Raw genomic sequence first — 21,617 nt, 5'->3', positions numbered from 1 at the left:
ACAACAGCACTATGTTCCTAAATGACAGCAACCAACCTCAGGATCTGATGCATCTACAATGCAGACAGCCTGCCCTCCTTCAGAAGTAATGCTCCTTGGACAATAAAACCTGGAGTAATCAGCATCAGATCACAGGCATGGAAACTCATGGGCAGGATTTTTTAGCCTAACAGGAGGCTGTAACAAATTTTCCAGAGGAATGCACGCGCCTCCTGAATGGCAGATCTATATATTCTGCTGGATTTTTAATGAATAATCTGCATTTAACATATACAAAAAGAATGTAAAGATGAGAAAAATAAGAAAATACAGAGAACTCTAAATCATTTTGAAGAATCAAGCACTTCCTCCTGGACAACATACATTTTGTTTACATTACTGTTATTACTAATATTTATCTCTTTTAGAAGTTAAGATACTTTTTGATCAAAGTGCCAAAGCCTAGAAGTACTCCTTCTTCTTTATCCAAAGCCGTCATGTCTGTGACCTTGTAAGTTCTTGGCTATGTCAATTAGTGTTTCAAACATGCTGACTTTCATCTCTGAATGGAACGGGGACTAGAAACTGGCCAGACCTCTCAGCTCTTTCAACAGATGATAAACACATTGCAATTCAAAAAATACAAACAGCTTTTCATGACTTTACAGATTAATTAGCATTCCAGGGCTTCCCAATCAATTTCAGTCTGGTAAAGTATCCACAAAAGTTGACGAACTAAAACCGTATTTTGTGCTTTTCCATTTCCACACCATTCAAAAATATGCAAAAATATATATGAAAAGAAATACTAAGATAGGATGATAAGAAGATGTGACAGATTATCAGCACAATTACAGCCCCCTCTATGGCCAAAGATTATTAAGATCAGCTTTCTGTAGAGGAGTTTGAACACTGCCCAAAGTATCTCTTCTGCTTATTGAAAGAGTAGTGGTTCCTCTACATCAAGGCTTCAGTATGCCAGTTTTAGAACCCACCACTGATCTCTTTATGCTTTCTTGACCCTTGGTAACACAGTTACCTCCTGGCACTTGTTTCACTGTCATATCTGCGGAACAGAAGTTATGATTGAGTTCCAACCAGGGAACCTCCTGGTTAATTTGTAATTAGCCAAGAAAAAGGTCCCCTGGGAGTCAAGGATAAAGACTCTGTGTTTCTTCCTCTTCTTCCTGACAAAGACCTCATTCATCTTTCAAAAGCACCAGACAAAATTATTTGGGGATACCAGCAGGATAATGCAATAATTTCAGGGGGAGCACTCTGGCACTTTCACCCTGGCAGGCTGGTGCAATGGTGCACAACTACCACCAATGTCATGAGCTTTGGGTGTCTTTCCTTGCCTACAGACCCCTTTCAGGGGGCACAGTCTGGAAGCTGCACTCTGAATAAATAGCACGCCACCCCAAAAGGTGAATCACGCAAAGCCTACTGAACTTTCAAACGTAGAGAACCAGGAGAATGCGATTTCGGTGCAAGGAAAGACCCGTCCTTGTCTTCTGTTACAAAACGTTCTGTGTTATATACTCAGGGCACTGCTTTGATTTCCTACATCCAGGTAATACTCTGTCATAAATTACAGCTTCCTGTAGAAGAGCCTCGTGTAGGATCACAGTAATTTGCCAAAAGAATCAGGTGGTTCTGAAACGCAGCTTTTGCCATTGCTGCATTTGGTCTGCACTGTTGCATCATGTCCAGATCAAAGAATTGACAGTACTATCTGAAACGGTGGCAAAAATACGCCAGCTATCAATACAATCCCTCAAGGGACTGGTAGAGTAGCTTTGCACAGAGAAGTTGGAACAGTAAATCCTATATACTTCATCGCTGCATGTTTTGACTGTTTTCTAGCAACTGTTGTATTCCAATATTTATAATCTCTCTCTTTATGCAAGCCTCTTATGTTTTATAATAAAAAGAGTACATAAATTTCAGTTACCATTGCAGAGCAAATTGTTGTATGTAATTAGTCATGTACAACATAAGGCGTAACTTGAAAAACAATTCATGTTTATTTTTCCTCTGCTTAATCAATATTTTAAATATTTGTGGAAGCCATACACCAGCTTAGCAAATCATCACCTCAGAAGCGAGAGAAAGAGAACAGACAATATAAATTCTGCAATGTACAGCAAACTGACTGCATATGACAGACTGCCATGGAGGGAACTACGCTTTTTGGACCTTAAAGAAAGGAAACATGGAACATTTTACTTTGTGTTGTTCCACTTCATTCCTTTTTACCACGCATTCCTCAGCTGTACTGACTTGTTTTTCCTTTAACATATATTTTTTTTCCCTCCCCACGCATTTTTTCAATGCGATTTGCTTGCTGTGATGCACGGAGACAAAAGCAGTGGGGGTGATTTTTCCCCTGCATTCCTTGCTTGGATTTCCAGAGAGGTGAACAAATGTTTTACCATCTCTGCCTTCTCTCCCACATCCTAAGCGTGGCTAACCACAGTGGGATCAAAACTATGGGAGCAACAACACACACATCTTAAATGCTATGGGAGTGCTGAAGCCAGGATCACATCTCAGTTATGCTATTTAAAGACTTAAAACTATATAGTTATCTCTGAGCTAGGCTGGAGAAAATCTTATCAAAACCAAAGACTGGCATTTTTATAAGATTTGTCATAGGTTTAACCTTGAGAATAACAAATCATTAAGTGTGTGGGGGCTTAAGAATCAATTTGTGTTCCAAGCAAAGGGTTTTTTAAATTAAGGTTGAAAAAAAAAAAATAGATCTTGCCTGGTACTGCACGGATTCTGTTGATGTATCAATCTTTTCAGGCATTTAAAAATAATACAGAGATGATAAAAGTAAATGTTCTATTACCAAAAAATCTCTTGGTAATAAAATTTCAAATTACAGCCCATGACAACACTTCTAAATTGAAGCTGTGATACAGGAGCTTTGATGGAGAAAATTGTACAAGTAACTCGCAAAGTAATTCAGAAAAGCAACAAAGAATGAAGGTGCTGTTGAGATGAACAGAAAACATACTTGGAATGGCAGGCAGCATCCTTAAATGAATTTTAGAGTGTTTTGTTGCCAATATCTTAAGCAGTGCTGCAGTCTTACATGGATTTCTTTGATAGCTTCCTTCTACCAACAACCAACCTCACTGCAGGAAAACAAACAATGCCTCACAAACACGGACAAACCCAAATTTGAGCTCCATCACCATACCTGACTGGGCTCAGGACACGAAGAACTGGCGCAAATGCAGCAGCTTAACAGCTGCACTCTCTCTTACTGACTACTTCAGGCTTGAGGAAGAAGCTCCAATGAAGAAAATGACCAGAACCTCCTAGTGCCTCAGCTTCCCTGATGGTATACTGGAAGTGAGGCATTAAATTATTTTTTATACGTTGCTGAGGTTTAAATAGGTTTTCTTATGTCTGCTGGCAGCCTCCAATGAAATGGGTCACAGCAGTGCAAAGTATCACCGTTATTTTGTTCAGCAAAAAATAAAGCTTAGGAAACTACAGGTTTTTTTTTTTTTTTTTTTTTTTTGTTTAAATAACTCAGACCAAACATCCTTAAGTACTTAAACGTGGCAGATCCACTAAGTGTGATTTGTACCAAAGCATCTGTGCTAAGAAGATTACAGGTACGCTTTGAGAACAAATTTCAAAGGTCTGCAAAGTATAATTAGTTCTAAAGTTCTCCTACACATTAATAATTAGTAATAAAATCCTTCCAAAGCCCTCCACAGAAAGATGTAAAAAGCTCTTCCTGAAGCATAAAAACGCAGACCAAGCCTAACTCCCTCATCACTGGCATTATATATCTTAAGCTTACCGCTGAAGATGGTTTCACCTCTCTCCAACAGTTAATTTGATCAAGTTTTTTAATTTGATCGCACTGGAACAGGTTGCCCAAGGAGGCTGTGGATGCCCCATCCCTGGAGGCATTCAAGGCAAGGCTGGATGTGGCTCTGGGCAGCCTGGTCTAGTGGTCGGCGACCCTGCACTTACCAGGGGGGTTGAGACTCGATGATCCTTGAGGTCCTTTTCAACCCAGGCCATTCTATGATTCTATGATTCTAAGTTTTCCTCTACCTTCCAATGCTTTTTTTCATTCATATCTCATAATTCAGGGTGAAGTCTTTTATCTTACATACATTTCCATGATAACTTAAAGACCAAATGGTTCAGACAGATTGTATAGTCTAGTGCTCCTGGTAACTATTTATCGATAAATTCCCTGAGCAATTCCATCCCCAATAGAGACAGTTTCATAGTCCAGACAAGTACCAAGAGAGAAAACAAAGCTTTTCCTCCATCTTGAATTTGTCGTTTCATGATTCAGTTAATCAGGAGTTGAAGGACAGGAATATCACCAAAGCCTGTCAATACGGATATCAGAAGACCGAGATCTTGTCAAAATCACTTCATTTCAGTCCTTGATAAAATTATGACTCTACTTGATAACATGTAATGGAGAATAATGGCATGAGTGTGTGTTTTTAATAACTACTGACTTAGCGCTGTGCAGTGTTTTGGATTAAAGACTTTGCACTTCCCAACAGTGGTGTTCAATGAATTAAGAGCTGGTAAACAGATTTTTTTCTCAACGATTAGCTGCCAATGGGAAATGAGACAAGAAATGATATTAGGCTAAATGGTATTCAACTTTTCAAACAAGATTTGGAAGTAAATGTGCAAAGCAATGCTAAATTTGTGGATAAAAAAATATTAAAAGAGTGGGAAGTAAGAAGAATAAGGCTTTCATGTGAAATGATGAGTTTTCACGCAACAAATGGCAAAGCTATGCATGTAGGAGAAGGAAGGCAGCCCATTCTCCCAACATGAGAAAGATGTAGCGTGAATTCAGAGGAGGGTCATGAAGATGATCAGAGGGTGTGATCACCTCTCTTATGAAGAAAGGTTGAGGGAGCTGGGCTTGTTCATCTTGGAGAACAGAAGGCTCTGGGGAGACTTCACTGTAGCCTTCCAGTGCTTGAGGGGAGCTTATAAACAGGAGGTAGACTGACTTTTTATGTGGACAGATAGTGACAGGACAAGGGGGAATGGTTTTAAATTGAAAGAGGGGAGGTTTTGGTTAGAAGTTAGGCAAAAATTCTTTACTCAGAGAGTGGTGAAGTACTGGCACTGCCCAGAGAAGCTGTGAACGCCCCATCTCTGGAGGTGATCAAGGCCGTGCTGGCCCTGGGGAACCTCTTCTGGTGGGTGGCAACCCTGCCCACGTCAAGGGAATTGGAACAGTATGATCTTTAAGGTGCCTTCCAACCTAAGCCATTCTATGATTCTATGATGTGATTCTATGACTGTATCATATGATTGAACCATATGACTGTCATATGATTCTATGAACTATAGCTGTACTACGAACATATGAGTGTACATTCTATGATTCTGTGATTTTGTGATTCTATGATTCTATACCCACAAAAGCAGTTTCTCTGGAAGCAGCGTAAGAATCCATGCGGGAAATGCTATGTGTGCTTCTAGCATCTCAGCAAAAAAGTCTGGAACAATTATCAGCTCTGTATACACAAGAACAGAGGAAGGGAGCACTTTTATCTCTGTACAAAGGAACGGTATGATGCTGAAACGTTGCATATGGTTTTAGTATCCAGATTTTCAAAGGCAAATGAGAAATTGGACAGGACACAAAAAGATACGCAGTCCTTTTGGAGGCTACTAAAACTGGTACACTGCGGGAAACTAGAGGAACCAGTGACCAGAAATCTGATGGCAGAATAAATGATTTATAAAAAAAATGAAATAAGCTTGTAACTGGGAGCATAATCAAATAGAAGGAACACAAAACAAAGGGTTGGCCTCCATTTTTTTGTGCTCTTCAAAACAGATCAGGAAGATACAATAAAGTCAAAACTGGTAACTGGATGAAGCAAAGAGGCCTTTCTGTCTTCAGCCTGGAGGCACATCACTGCCTTTATCCATATCCTTGGACTATTATAGAAAAAGAACAATGTTTTCAATCTTATTGCTCCAAAACACCACGATTACTTTATTCATTCACCATGTCACCAATTGTGTGGGGCAACAGCTTGTCATTGAGTCTAATGACAACTGCCGTAGCATTGAGGAAGGTTCAGACTGCAGAAGATTACAACTTGGCAATCTAATATCCTGTTTCTGATCAGAAAATTAAACTAAGATATTCAGTTTAAGTTGCCAGTGGCCCTCCATGAGCTGGTACTCCATAAAAACACTCCCAAAATGGCTGCAGACAGTAGACTGTGAGCTCTCCACAGCTCAAGAAAACTTGGCATATTCCTGTTTTTAAATAAACCACGCAACCGCTTTACTCTTCTGACCTGCAATTTCCTCATTATACAGAGCTAATTTTTTATGGTTAACCATTAGCTGGATTTCACAAGAGAAAGGCATTGGCTGGGGACACTGCAAACCACAAGTGTAAATCAGCTGTGTGTGAGGGAGAGGGACAGAGTCAGGAAGAGTGAACATGAGTATGTATGAGCACCTGATGTTTTTTTTGACACCGTTCCACATCATTAGTTGGAAGCTTGCTATGCACTATACTCTTACATCTCTGTTGATCCTACCTACCTCCCTTCCCTTTCAAAGTTTTTTCTTTAGTACACGCATTTTTGAATTTTTAGAGCTGTGCAGCTGATTTTTGGCAGAAGAGGCTGGGGCAAAGACTGTAGGCATTTTTGCACATTAATTTTATGGGAGATTACACAGCTGATTAACAGTTCTCTGAACAGAAAGTGTCCCATGCTACCTCCATTCTTGCCTGTTTATTGCTTTTGATCTATTCATACCAAAACATTCTTACTAATGAAAGTAATCAGCAAATTGCCTAATAAGGTAATTTAGAAAACAGTTCACATTGAGCATATGATCAAAAGGCATTTAACTTGCAGTTCCTGCTTCCTCTCCCCCAGTAAACACATGGTTTACTGGCACTGCTGTGCTTCAAAATGGTTTTGAACATCTGGGAGAAAGGCTGATCAGCTTCAGACAATAGTTGGACTCTAAGCAGACCCAGGAACAAAGGTCATGATAAATAAAATGCCTGCTTTGGCTCCAAAATTGCATCAATCTTCTATAGACAAAGCACGATTGAAATGCAACTATCTGTGGACAGCATCTGGAGAACTCTAAATACGTTTTGATCAGAATCTGACTGGCTTCTTTCATATGAAAATAATTTGAAGACACTATGGAAAATTCTTAAAACCATAGAAAACGTAAACTTTGGCCTAATATTTCCTTTTAGAGCATTGACCTTGTTTTTCTACAGTGTGAAAAAATAAAATCAATATAATAATGGTACTGCAGTAAAATTTCAGCTTGCTCTTGGCTTTAAATAACTTTATTGTCTCCTTTCCCCCTGTCTGTGTCTGCTGCATTTGGCACTTGCAGTTATTAAAATGAAACCAAGTTGAAAGAAAATTTAAATATCATAAAAAGAAAACCAGCAGTGCTTCTGGCTCACTTTGCTAACACCGTGGTCACCTTTACAATTTGCCAGGGTTTTGTATTCCCCAGCTGTTCTATTTGAATTTGCATGCACAAAGAAACCCCAACTTTCTACTAGAATAATAACTTGTACTTTGCAGATTTAAAAGTAATAATTTTTTTTTTCAAGGAAAAGTTACCCCCTCCCCTGATTATATATTAGAACAACAACAAAAAAATCAGTGGTTTACTAGTGATTTCAATTATTTGGTCTAACATTTTCTTCCATTTTAGCGTGCACTTTTGTACAAACGAGAGAGCCTGGTTGTAACAGTCCCACTGTTGCACTCTAATCTGCACTACTAACAAGGCTATGAAAACCTTATAGGAAAGTAACAATTAAAGAGAAGAAAACCTACCATTCAGCCAAAATTATGGCCTTTGCTCCTCTTCTGCTCCTTCTGCATGAAAACCACATCCACCTATTGTCAAACACATCCCTGCCTTCGTGAACAGAGAAAAGCATTCCCAAAAGCAAAAATGGGAGCCATATGCAACAGGAAAAGCAATGGAAAGCCCAAATGTGGGCAGTGCTAGAAGAAAAAGTGGAGTTTGCTCTGCTCAGCCCTGGGCCTCTCAGAAACATGGAAACTCTAAGTCTTGGAAGAAGAACAATCTACTGAAGTATGTGCTCTACTGTGAACACAGATTTTGCAGAGGGACAGATGATGCTCCACCTCTAAGTTCCCCTCAACACATCACACTCGGAATAAAAAATACAGAGTTCTTACTTTGGTAGTTGAAGCTGGAGACGAGTTGGCCACCAGGCTCGTGATCACATCACTGCTGACGGTGGTGCAAGTGGCTGTGGCTGGAGTGGGGAGCCGGGAGGGGACAATGGGCAGGGGCAGAAGCCCAGGGCGGTTGTTGCTGTTGGTGCTGGCAGCACTGTTGCAGTTGGTGCTGCTGACGTGGTTGCCGTTGGAGCTCCAGTCCCGACGATCCCACCCGGCCCGATAATCTCTTTCAAACCGGCTGTGGTGCCGTGACATCTCGATGTAGGGCAACTTTTGCTCACAGGGAACTCGAGACCTTGCCTGAGGGAATAAAAACAAAGAGGTGTAAGGGATGAAGCCCCAGCATAGCAACTGTACCCTACAATCCCCAGGGCAAATCCCTGCTGTACTTCCTCTGCATCAGGAGAGGGCTGCTTTGTTCCCCTTCTGAGCTGAACATCAGGAGGAAGAGAGCGGTGGTGTTGTAAATGTTAATCAAGAACAGAAAGGAGAGAGTTTGAACAACTACAAGCATGTGGTGGAGAGACCCATGCCTCAGACCCGATGAAACACCATCTGCCTAACTCTCCAGCAGAATAACAAGCACCAGCACACAAAGCACGGAAGTTAGAAGAAAATCATTCAAAAGTTTTGATAACAGAAAAACGTTTCCAACAGCTCCATCTTGTAGTTTTCTCAATACCCTTCAGATCTACTACTTTTTTCTGCACCTGATGTGCGACCAAACATTACTCCAAAAGATTGGAGAGAAAAAATCTACCTGCTAAAGCTGTTCATTACCACTCTGTTTTCAAAGTTGAGTACCAGTTTGCACTGTTCCCTCCCTTGCTTTTCACTTAGGCCTTCTCACAGGAACGCTTCACCCCAAGGACACCTGAGCCAGGGCAACCCAGCATTTCCCATCTCCTCCTGGGCTTTTTGGCTAGATTTAAAACACTTAATGTACTCAATCAAATGTATGATCAAATGACCAAATCACTTTGTGTGATCATCCTGCCCTTATCATTCCTTACCTCCTCAGTCTTTCTTATCCACAGATTTTATCAGCCAGAAACAAGACGTCTGCACACAACACAGGGAGTTGAGACTCCCAACATCTAATCCTAGTTCTTATAATTATATTTTACATAGCCTACAGCACTTACTTAAGTCTTCTTGCCGAGGTTTCCTAACCTGCAAAATGGGTGGCAATAATATTATTTTCCCAGCAGAGGTCTGAGTAACCGAGAGTTTGCAGCATTTGGAATTGAAGAACAGTATAAATAAATGCTAAATATATTTATTCCCATAAATAAATAATGAGTATCTAGGTCACCGCAGCATCTGATTTATTTTATTTGCATCACACGATGCAATAAATTGTTTGTAATAATAACAACAGGTCAGCTGAAGCAATTTTGCTTTACAAATTCTTAAATACAAAAATAGACAGTAAAAATATCTGCTTATAATGGCTGAGGAGGGAAACTGAAACTAAACTCACCCAGAAACTTAAAGATAACAAACTACTTCAGAGAGATGTTATTTAGAAGTGATATAAAACAGTGTGCCTAACAATTTTAGTAGTTATTCACCTGGTAGAATTAAAAAAAAAAGGGAAAACTAAACCAGCTACTATGACTAAATGCAGTGTATTAAAGGCTCACCTGGTTCACCAGAGAGATACTGGCTTGAGAGGAAGAAAATTCTTCCTCAGTTAAAAAATCAATACTATAAGTGTGGTTAGAATAGAAACAAACAAAATCCCTACCACAGTCCTAGTTCTCCAACAAAGATCTCCTAAGAACCTGCCCTGGCGATGGTTGTGCCCCTCTGCAGCAGTGAGCTCCTCCCGCACGTGGTGGGACCCATGCGGTAGGGCTGTAGATGTTGACCACAAAACCAACACTTTGTGCAGACCCACCTCTTTTACTCTGGTAGAATTTGGTGCAAAATTGGGATTGATGACTTGAAGGCTGAGGTTTCATTGATATTTACCTAGACTACTTTTGCGTATTTTTGTGATGCTCCGATCCTACTTGAAGACAGCATCTTTAAAGGTGAGAAATTCCATTTGAAAATACCTTTTCTCATTCCTTGCCTTCAGAAAAATTTATTCTTAAAACCGCATGTTTTCCCCCACTGTATGAAGCTATCTTTTTTGACTGTTTGGAAGGTGGCTGTCAATTGAATGCCCTTCTCCTCCTGAGCTCGAGGATCTCCATTAGCTGTATTAGTGTACTTCTTGACAAGGCAACGAGAGAGAACCAAATCACATAGCCCCCACCCACCCACACACTTGAGTATATCTGACATTTAATTCAGCGGAGAGCAGCGCACACATGCACATAAGTCAATAGCTAGCAGTTTTTGCCACACGATCCAAGACACCATGCCCCCAGCAATTCTACTATCAGATGAAACTGACAGGCAATTACGTCAATAACAAGCAGGAAAAAAGCTGGTGACTAAGCCATGCATTAAGAAGTTTACTTAAAACCCACCACCCTCTTCACAAGGAAGTTCTCTTTTTTGTCCAGCTACTGTATTTTATTATATTTCCAATAAAAAATAAAAGCAAGGGTTGTAAATCCACTGCATTAAATAAACACTGCTTGCTTCAAGCGTGTCATTTTTGGCTGGCTACAAAGATGCTTGACAGCAAGAAGACGTGCAAAAATACTGGAGGGGATAGCTATCTAATAAACGGGTATTCAACTGCTGGTGTTAGGTATTAATTGCTTAAAATTAGAAACAATATAAAACATTCTCATAAATAGCTGCTGGGTGAGGTAAGAAATGGTTTGTGAACACACTTGCTAATTTTTAAATGTATTTTCAGATCCAGAGTTTATGCTTCGTCTAGGCTATCTTTGTCAAAGATGATAATCATCATAATAATAATGCTTGAAACATCTTTAGTACTCATAAGAAAAACTTTGCCAACAAACTGTGTTCTCAGCCAAGCCTAATGATCACATTCCTCTGCTGAGAACTTGACACAGGACACTATGAACCTTCTTGGGAAATGGCAGCGAAGGAGGCCAGCACGAACCAACACAAACAGCAAGGACAGCAGTCGCTAACCAAACACACGCAAGCGTTTTCACCCTAACTCACTTGGTAGCAATTCCAAATGTCTATGTCTGAGAATATTGTCCCAATACCTCCTTGAGCTCCAGAAACTTGGGTCTATGCCTACTATCCTGGGGAGCCTGTTCCATGCCCAAAACTCCACTGAAGAACCTTTTCCTAATACACAGCATGTCCCTCCCCTGATGCAGATTCATATCCAATTTTAGGGTAAAATTTTCCAGACATGGATTTCTTTAGGTTTTTTCTTAAGAATAAGCCAAAAAACCCACCACCCCACTACCTTTCCACTAGGGAGAACAAAGGGAGAAAGTAATGCTTACAAATGCCAGTATCAATATGCACAAATAATTCATTGGTTTTCCCTTTTAAAGGAAAGTTTTTCTCAACATTTATATGCATGCACACATACTTTTCCTTTCTAGGCCCTTCAAATAGCTTTAGATCCCTCTGAACACCACACTAAGGAAGAGAAAGAAGGTCTTCACCCTGTTTCTCAGACTTGAGAAACTCCCAGTACTGTCCACAATGAATGTGCTACCCCAGCTAAGCCTTGGCTATAAGTATAATCCATCGACCTCTGTTATGGAGCCGATTTTTCAGCCAGAATGAACCTTCCTGCCACCAAGCCTAGAAGCCAGCTCTTGAGAAGATAAGCTAAAGCTATCTCAGATATGTCCATTCTCCATCAGAGCCGGAAAACCACAGTGTAGACAAACCTAGCAATAGAAAGAATGTAGGATATGTGTGTCTCAGAATAGAAGTCCAAGAGGACGGCTATTGCAGGCTGCCACTGCTGAAAATCACTCTGTACAGCTAATTCAGCTGACATACCATCTTGTGAAGGTGGTGAAGGCAATGAGACAGGCCTTCCCCCACACTCTACTAGGATGTAATCACCGGAGTAGCCGGGTGTCTTTAATCTTGACTGGAAAGGAAACGTGTGTTCCTGCTTGTCACATAGAATCAAAGGATTTCATTGTGCAGTCAAAAGGAACAAGATTTTCCTAGGAGGGGGAAAAAGCACCCTTGCCAGAGAGGGAGAAGAGGAGAGAGAGAAACCCATAGCTGATACAGGATGAGCTAATAAATACAAAGCAAAAAAGATCAAATTGGTATTAAGGGAGAGTTGTGTGAAAAGGTTGTAAGCTACAGAAGAGAGACTGCGCAACCAGAGGAAAATAAAAATCCCATGAGAAATCTAAAAGGAGATTTAGTGATGTGGCAAAGCAAACACAATGCCTGTCTCAGTCCCCTAAGAGCACCATAGCCATGGAGACATTGCAAGAGCCATGGCAAGCACAGAGGAACCTCCTGGTTTCAGAGAAAGATTGTGCAAAGCTCTCTGGAGACTGAAAAGAGGACTGTACAGGAACCTAGCCCTTTCTTCCATAATTTACTTTCACAGCAAGATGGGCTTGGGATGGTCAAATAGGGAAGAAAGGAAGAGAGTAATGCAACAGTACTGACCACTCTTCTGAGGAATGTGACTCTTCTACATGTATCTCCCAGCCCTCCCCAGTCAAAATACACTGTGCAGTGAGTGAGGCCATAAAAAGAAATGACTTTAAATCACCCTCTCTTGAGTGAAAGTAAATTGTGAGAGCATCCCTGCTCATGAAGACCAAGAGTTTCCAAAACTTCTCCCAGAAACAGCTTACTCAACAATAGCATCTGAGACTTTTTTTTTCTTGCAGAACGTGAGCATCTTCAGGTCTAAAACGTGGGCCACCTACACTTATGACTATGTTCGATCTCCAAATTTACCCCAAGTCCTTTGGCAGTTCGGAAACCCTCCTGCCTTTTTAATTGAAAACCACCTTTGTGCTGGTATTCATTTTTCACCACATCTCTTCTGCCAGCTCATCTGTTCCTCGTTTCCACAGCTTCCACACACATACACAGAGGCAAGAAAAAGACCAGAGGCATTTGAGATAGCAGCGTGCTAACTACAGGCCTCTTACCAGGTTCAAACAGATCATTGCTGCAGATTTATTAAACCTAAGTGATTAACATTTCATTTTATGCTCAATACATTTAAACACAGCCCTTCTTCCCCCAAGCCCAAAGCACTCACTGTTCTGCAGAAAAAAAAAAACCACGTTTCCTATTCATGTTCCACTAAATGACAGTCCGACTTGAGCCTTAAAGCAGTTTTTTCCCTGCTCTCCATGCTTATCTGCTCAAGGTCTCCTTAAAATGCCTGTCCTCACAGATATAAATACAAGGAAAAACAGGCTTTCAGCCAGTCTGAAGCTAGAGAATCAGATTTCTTAGACTATTAGTCAACTACATTAAGTGATTTCAAAAATAAAGGTCAACCTTTTAATTTAAATTTTTCCCGGGTAAGCATTTGTTTCTAAATTTACCTTTTATATAACAACATCAGAGAAATATGATCGGCAAGAGAGGCTGGGAGACAGCACAGCGGAAGTAGGTACACAGCCATTAGGGAAATGGAAGAAAAGAAAGAAAGAGTTTGAAATGTTAAAATAAGCAGCTAAATAGCCTGCCATGTTTTCAGACTGGATGAACGGAAGCGCGGGTAAAATAGGTTGTTAGGGAGCTTAAAAAGCAGCTAAGTGCATGCAAAGCGTAAGTATTTTATGAGATTCACACACAAAAAAAAGATGAAGAAGAAGAGAGAGATTTGCTGTAATGAGATCTAGCATGAAGAACTGTAAGCGATACAGAAGATGTCTGAGTACGTAATCTCAAATGATTTCGGATTTATGCTGCGGGCGAAATGCTACTGGATGCAGTTTTATCAGTGCACACCAACACAACAACCCCTTCCTGAGGCAGCGGGACTAAGGACGTTAATTTATACATACAGCACCACAACCACATTGGAATGTATGAGGGTTACCATAAATTCTGGATATTGTTTATTAGCAAAGTCATACATGCACACGCATTAAACACAAATAAACGTGTCTTTAAAAAAATCTTCCAAAGAAAGCAGTGGATATATTAACCAGTAATAAATCAGTAGACCTGGCAGCTTCAGGAGCCAGTCCTCACTTCAGAAGCATGACAAACAAAATGTTTAATTTGAGCTGCATTATTTATAACCCACAAGGACTTTCTTAGACATATATGGAATCATTGTTAGAAGCCTACATGGATCTGACTAATCCATTTTCACAGTTTTTACTTAACTTCTTTTTTTCCATTTGGGTAACTTCATTGAAAGACTTCTTTGTTAGACCGAGGCAGTAGGAATCCAATCAAGAGATTCTGTAAAGCTGAACTACAAGCAGCTGTGTAGAAAGATAAGACCCAGAAATATTTGAGGGGCAAGGAAACAACTTTATTATCAAGCAAGGTCTACTTTTGTAAACCCCTGATTTAGTCTTGTAAACAGTTGTAAAGCTCTTGTAAAATCCAAGACAAGACAGAGACTTGAGCTGCTTTGCTACAATCAGATCTTTAAAAAAAAAGAGAAAGAGGAAGAAGAATAAAATCTTAACCCTGTAAGTGATAAAGGAGCATGAGATTTAAGAGATTATGTAGGGTTTTATATAGGATTTAATTTTCCAAATATATGCTTGAGGAGGCCATGCTTTGGGACACATTTAAAAAAAATATATCAGAGCTGCAACACTGTCTTCCCAGGACAGAGTTCACTATGCAGAACACATCCATTAGTTCTCTGCCACAAAACAGTGTAGAAAAATGTGGACACACGTTACTCTTGAGTATTTAAGATGAACATAGAAATCTTAACTTTAGGTATGTAAAAAGATAAACTAGACTATCCAGTTGAAAACAAAAACAATCAGCGACATTGAGGGTGACACCCTACCTTACTGGTTTGGTGTCTAAAGACAGAAGAACGTGGTCATCCTAATGAAGAGACATTAAGAAGTCTTCATGTATATGTTTTATTATTAAGCTTCTGAGAAATGCCAAGTGTAAATTTAAACTAGATAAAATCGTTTCCTATCTATCTTTCATTCTTTGCTTTCAGATGCCAGCTCCTTTACAACCCAAGTGGAGTAGGTAACACACCCTGCAATTTACGGATCACAAGCATTGGCGGGGTGAGAAAAATCTGCAGCTGTCCGGAGGCATCCGAGGTCCTGAGGTTCGCACTGCCAGAACAGAAGATGAAGAACAAAGCCATCGCAAAGCCTGCATGTGTCAAATTCGGACACACACAAAAAGGTGCAAGGTTTACAGCAGGCCCAGGGGTTACCTTCTGGGGAAGCCCCCTATCAGTCAAATGTCTTGGACTATTTTCAAAGGCCTTGATCTATATCCTCAGACACAGCTACTGCCAATTATAAATTGATATAAAGTGGTTTAGGGTAGGTAGGTAACTTGAGAATATCCCTAACTACATTCCTCTCTCTGTTTTTAGCTGAAATATCTCTCACCTGATCTGGTACTCCCCCACCGCTAAAAGCTCAGAGCACAACTCAACCCCTTCCACCTTCCATTCCCCAAAAATCAGTTGTAGCTGCCCTCTGCGACAGATTCTTGGGGTTTGCAATGTCCTTCTGCAGCCACACAACTGGAATTCTGCATAGCGATTTTCTAAATGAAAATCCACCGGAACTTTACACAAAGGCATAATAACTTTCTCAGATGTCTCCGCGGGGTCCTGGGTAGCTGTTGCCGCTTTGCTAAATAAAAATGGGCAGAGAGAAAGAAAAAAAAAACATCATGTCCCTCTGTAACACTTCTGCTTACAAAACACTGCCCCAAACATTGACTCCCCTAATTAAATTATCTCATTAGCAAGAAAAGCAAACAAAAGAAAACCAAATGCCAAAAGCTGCTACGTTTACTGTCAGTTGGCGGGGGGTTGTGCAGGAAGGTTCACGCAGCGGAGCCGGCAGCTGGGACCACGACTCCCTGCACAGAGAATGGCTGGGCATCACCCATCGACCACGCTGCAAAACTGAGAGGCAGAGGAGGGAGGCCAGGCACAAGACTGGGTTTCTTCTGGGGATATCCACCACCTTCTCAAAATGCATGAAGTGGCTGCCAGCACCTGACATACCTAATCTTGCTCAAGACTTCATAGTTAACAAAGCAGAAATATAGAATAAGCTACTGTCAGTGTTGCCAAATGTCACAAATTAAATTTCACAAAATTTAATTAAGATCTTGGGTCTTTGGGGGCTGGTTTCAGAGAGGGGTGGACTAGGTCTTCAGATTACATTTGGACAAGGCAAGAGAAATTCCCTTTGATTTACTGCCATTCTCAATTTTCCAGCCCTTGGGGAAGACTGATCAATCAGTCACTACTATTAGAGAAGAAAGGCTCTTGCCGAGGAAAGGGTTAAATACAGCATGTTTTACAGCAAAATCTCTCAGGATCACCTGTTTTCCTTCAAAACTTAAGTAACTATACTTTTTTCCCTCTTAGAGAATATTTTTGGGTTCTCCCATCCCCACGGTTTGCATTTAAAAGCTTCAGCTAGCAACAGGGGAAGGAATACATTTTCTCTTCCATGACTGATGCCCTCTGACCATGCAGTGTTTTCTGAGACATTCTGTTTATCACTCCCCCAAACGAAGACCACATGTACACTGCAGCATGCAACAGCCACTAAGCATCTGGTATACGAAAAGAGCTTATTAGATGCAAAATGCCTCCGAAACAAACAAGAAACATTAAATCTACTGAACACAGACTAGCACAATCCGTATCATCGTGCATCTAAATGTCTTGGAGGTTTTAACATGATTCGCTCATATTGGTGTCAGAAGTAGGAAAGTGCAGTTATCCCAATGCTGCAATAAGGAATTGCACTTCCTGAGGCTGCACATGATGCCTGCACCAATGTGAAGAACTACAGTTTTTCCAGTTTTAAGAGCCCTAAATGTGGGATGGTTGCTAACCTCCATGTGTACACCCTCAAAAGCTTCTCCACTCTTCGTTTAAGGAGCCATATACATTCTTTTAGAGGTCCTGAAGGACTTAGTGGAGGCATTTTCTTGCCATGTTTCTCGGAGACAATTGCTAGTTTTGTGGCATGGGTACCACTGGCACCAGTATGTAAGTACCAGGAACTCCTTATCCCTGAAATATTGGACTTTTCTTCTAGCTCACGTGGCAGACTCTAGGGGATTTCAAATCTCAGTGTTCCCTTCCTCTTGGATGTCACGGAAGGTAGCCAGAGCCCACCCTACCTGTCTGTATGCCATCACAGCTCGTCACCTCTGTATGGCATAACCATGTTTCATAAAACGGATTGATTTCATTCTGAGACAGTTCAATAGAAGTATCGCTTATATTTACTTGCAATTTTTCTTTTGTTTTGAAAGGCAAACACTTTGAGAATCAGAGGGACAGTGCCGCCATCCTAATGAACTAATAGGACACCCAGCATCAAAGCCAACTGCTTCTCAGCTCGCTCCTGTGCCTCTTAAAAGCTATTCCTGTTATCACTTCTTCCACCACCTTTTCTTGCTTCTCACTTAAAATTGTCACCAGCGAATCCTGTTTTATCTTCCCAGCTGTCGGACGAGACTGTTTGCTGAATGCAGTAAATCAGCAGCCTACCTTTTCTAGGTCAGAGGTCTGAAGCTTTTAATTAGCTGCTTTAGAACTAACATGATAAAATAAGAATCAGCTCATTTCTCAAAAGCGAGAACCACTTGCAAAATCCCTCTCAAGATACATTAGGTGATGTAGAACCTTTAAAAATCACAGAGAGAAATCAAATCATGCTTGGTAAGCATCTACGTACTTAAATATGGATTTAAGAATACCAAGAACCTAGTTTAGACTGTAACTGTAAAGCTCCCAGACTTGCAAGCACTGGCCAAAATGTTTGCATTTTATCCTGAGTAGCAATCATTCATTTCCGTTCAGCCAAAGCCGTCAAAGACTCTATATGCAGTCGTGTAGCGAGAATCTTATATACAAGCCAAATGCCTGTATAGCAAACATCTGGCCTCACTTCTGTTCCACGAATTTGCCAAAGAATAAGTCCATCCGATTTTCTAGTTGTTGTGGCTTTTATTTTTTTTTTTCCTCCGCTGTGCCTCAGGTCGTTTTCCTAAAAATGAAATCATTAAAACAGGCAGAAAGAGCAGAGGAAGGAGGAGTAAGGAGAAGAGATGTAGCATCTGAATTATCTTCCAGTGGGACTAATTTTACTAAGCATTTGTGCTGCTGCTACCAGTCAATCACTGCAAGTATTATTAAGAAACTAACAAAAAAATAAAATAATTTAAACTTCATTTAGCAAAGAATATTGGCACAGAAAGAAGGAAAAACACATACGCTCTTCGATAAACTGGAAGCTCCGTTTACTCAAATGTCCTCAATGTCAATATAAAATGTATTAACATAAAAAAAAAAAAATCACTTGCTGCTCCCTTATTTTGCATTCCTTTTACATCCGTACTTCTCCGAGGCAACAGATCAGAATGGCGCAGTGCCTTCCCCTCCAGCCAAGTGCAATAAACAGGCAGGTGTAATAGAAGGCTGCAGCGGCTCAGCTCTCCTCCCAAACAATTGATCTTCCAGGCCTATGGTGTAATTCAGGCTTGGTAGCTCTCCGCACATGCCTCATTCCTGATCGGTCAATTATTTCAAATCAGGCAGAATTAAAGTGTTATATTTGTGAGGGGGGATGATATTCACCAGTGACCGAAGTGAAACTAATAAACTAATTTCCCTTCACTGCCTTGGGCAGAACAGAAAAATTCAAGTCTCTGAAAGACTGCAGCTGTTTCATCAGTCTGTTGCCCAAACCCGCTTGCAATTTTGCTATCTTCAAATTCAATTTTTGTTCACAGAACAATTTGGGGAATGAAACACAACGCAAAGAAAAGAGCAAAAAAGGAAACAGTGAGTGTCTATGAGTGAGTGGAGCCTCCTGAGAGAGGGGAACAGAGCGCTCCTCCGCTTCGCAACACAGCATATTCCTCCTGCCAGTAGCGAATTTATCCAGTAGATGTCAACACCAGCAAAAAATACGTGTAAAGCCAACCTTAACAGCAGCAGCAGTCACTTCAATTTACAGAGGAGAGTTTAACATTTGGAAGCATTGCATATTCTCTGCTGTCCCATCCCTGTATCTTACGGTACAGACGCGGCCTGGCCCACCCACGTACGTGGAGCAAAATAATTTCTTTTCTTGCTTCTGGAATGATTTTGGGTGGTTTGCTGGAAAATGGAAAAATTGCTAACGAGCATGTGACTGCTTTCAGATTAGATCTGAGGAAATTTTTCGGCAGAGGAGTAGGGAGAGGGTGTGCAAAATACTATTTGGTGGAAAGCGACTACGACAAGCCGAATCTTCATAGTCACTAAACACAATCTGAAGAGGTCTGCTCCCTTCTGACCTTTCGCTGCGTGGTTAAGCAATGCAATAATTTCATGGATTTTGCTCTTTCCTCAAGAAGCTTCTCAGCCTACAACAGTGACCTGAGATTCCCACGCTGACCCCAGGTCAACAGATACTTGTTGTTCCTATGAGGTTTTTTTCTTTCTCATAATACACCAAGGACGGGCTGCTGTAAGCCTTTTGGTGTTATTATCACTCAGAAGGCTGAATTTGCTGACAAGTTTGAACCATGCAAAAAACCAAGGCCGCCGCTGTTGACACTTTTAAATCTACTATTAAGATCTGACTGTTTGAACAGCTTGTGTGCAGAATCAGAAGTACAGATTTCTGTTTCCTTTTTGTTTATTTTTAGATAAACCTTGTGTTTCTACTTTGCAATGTTTGCATTTGGCTGCTGAGCATGCAGTAATCGCATACATTATACGTATTGCTCAGAGACACTTTGCATTGCAGTTTCTTTGGACAGATGAAAAGGGAAGGGAAATAACCGATCACTTTCCTGATTGATTCATCTTTCCTTGCATTGCCACATTCCCATAAACATTAGGAGGAAAACCGAAAGTATGTCGTGACATCTAGTAGCGAGACACTGGTGCAAGTTATTTTATTACTGCTACAAAACTTACTAAGGAGTTTGTTTCCACAGATAGCTCAAACACGGCAAGGAAACCCAAATGAATATATTACTGAGACTTATCACTTGGAGCAGAATTATTCCTCACATGCAAACCTCACAGCTCTTCAGAGAAGCATATATTCTATGTAATAGCAATAATGTCGTAGCTTATCTAATCAGTTTGACCAGAAATTCTGGATCTCTGAGAAAGTAAAAAAAGTGGGCAAAAGCTAAGACCGTGAGTTACCATAATTTAAGCAATTCTTAGGCATCAACAGACGCGGGCATGGGAAGATCAGACAAAGGCACTGCACTCTCAGTAAATAATTGTAGTAAATGATGGCATGTGACAGAATAAAGTCACAGCTCTAAATACCGGGAAAAGACATCAAACACAAAATCTAACATCACGCAATGAGAAATAACGACAGCACACTGTTTCTGGAACTGCATCCCCTGCAACTGCTTCGCAGCTTCGGATGCGGATGCGTCCCACCAAAGACCAGGCCCTAAACAGTTTGGATAAAACGTGTATCTTATTAGGTACACCGCAATTTTGCAGCCCTGTTTGAGCAATTGTTTTAATTACTGTCAACATTTTCTCTGAATCCAGGTCTGAAAGAAATAGCGAGAACATTTGATTTGCTGTGACACCTTGATTGCTGTGCGGATGACGCAGTGCACTTTTCCTGTTAGTCTTACAAATTTATGGATTTTTAAGGCCAAAAAGCACAGCAGACCGCGATAATCATCCTGCTCTGACTCTGTGAGCAGCTCAGTCCCCCAGCTCCATCCAGCAGCCTGCGGATCTGACAGAACACCCTGTGCAGGAGCTAGATAAAGTAAAAAATAACATTCTAGTACATGTATAATATATATATATATATAAACCCTGAAAAGTTTCCTCAGAAAAAAAAAAAGACTATTACAATGAACCAAAACACTTTTCTCACTGACATCTCCTTTTTCCAATTAGCTTATCAAAACTGGAGGAGACAGCAGAGGTGGTCTTGGCAGGGAGGCCAGTGCCTCCTCCATGCTGGTCACCACTGTGTCCAGCTAGATCATAGAATCATAGAATCATTCTGGTTGGGAAAGACCTCCAAGATCAAGGTCCAACCTCAGCCCATCCCCCCATGCCCACTGACTGTGTCCCTCCGTGCCACATCTCCATGATTCCTGAACATCTCCAGGGACAGTGACTCCAGCAGCTCTCTGGGCAGCCTGTGCTGCTTCATCACCATTCTTTCTGAAAATAATTTTTTTCCTAATATTCAACCTGAGAAGCAACGGCACGTTCACCTGCAAGACCCAGAGAAGCAGAAGGCGAGCAGCACTGCAGAGGGACTTGCTCCATCTCTTGCAAGCCACCTCTGAAGCACTTCTGGTTGGAAG

General features: G+C 40.9%; 1 protein-coding gene across 1 annotated transcript in view; it reads right to left on the bottom strand.

Annotated features, from left to right (window-relative positions):
- The window catches only part of KLHL29 (kelch like family member 29), a 395,213-nt gene that overhangs the window by 237,310 nt on the left and 136,286 nt on the right, over positions 1 to 21,617 (bottom strand). The window contains exon 3 of the mRNA XM_021391022.1: positions 8,214 to 8,519. Coding sequence (XP_021246697.1) covers positions 8,214 to 8,474 — 261 coding nt within the window. The 5' untranslated portion in view covers positions 8,475 to 8,519. The remainder of the gene's footprint in view (positions 1 to 8,213; positions 8,520 to 21,617) is intronic.

Source organism: Numida meleagris, chromosome 3 (genome assembly GCF_002078875.1).
Source record: "Numida meleagris isolate 19003 breed g44 Domestic line chromosome 3, NumMel1.0, whole genome shotgun sequence".
NCBI lineage: Eukaryota > Metazoa > Chordata > Aves > Galliformes > Numididae > Numida > Numida meleagris.
The sequence above is the reverse complement of the archived record's forward strand: the minus strand, read 5'-3'. Positions and strand labels throughout refer to the sequence as shown.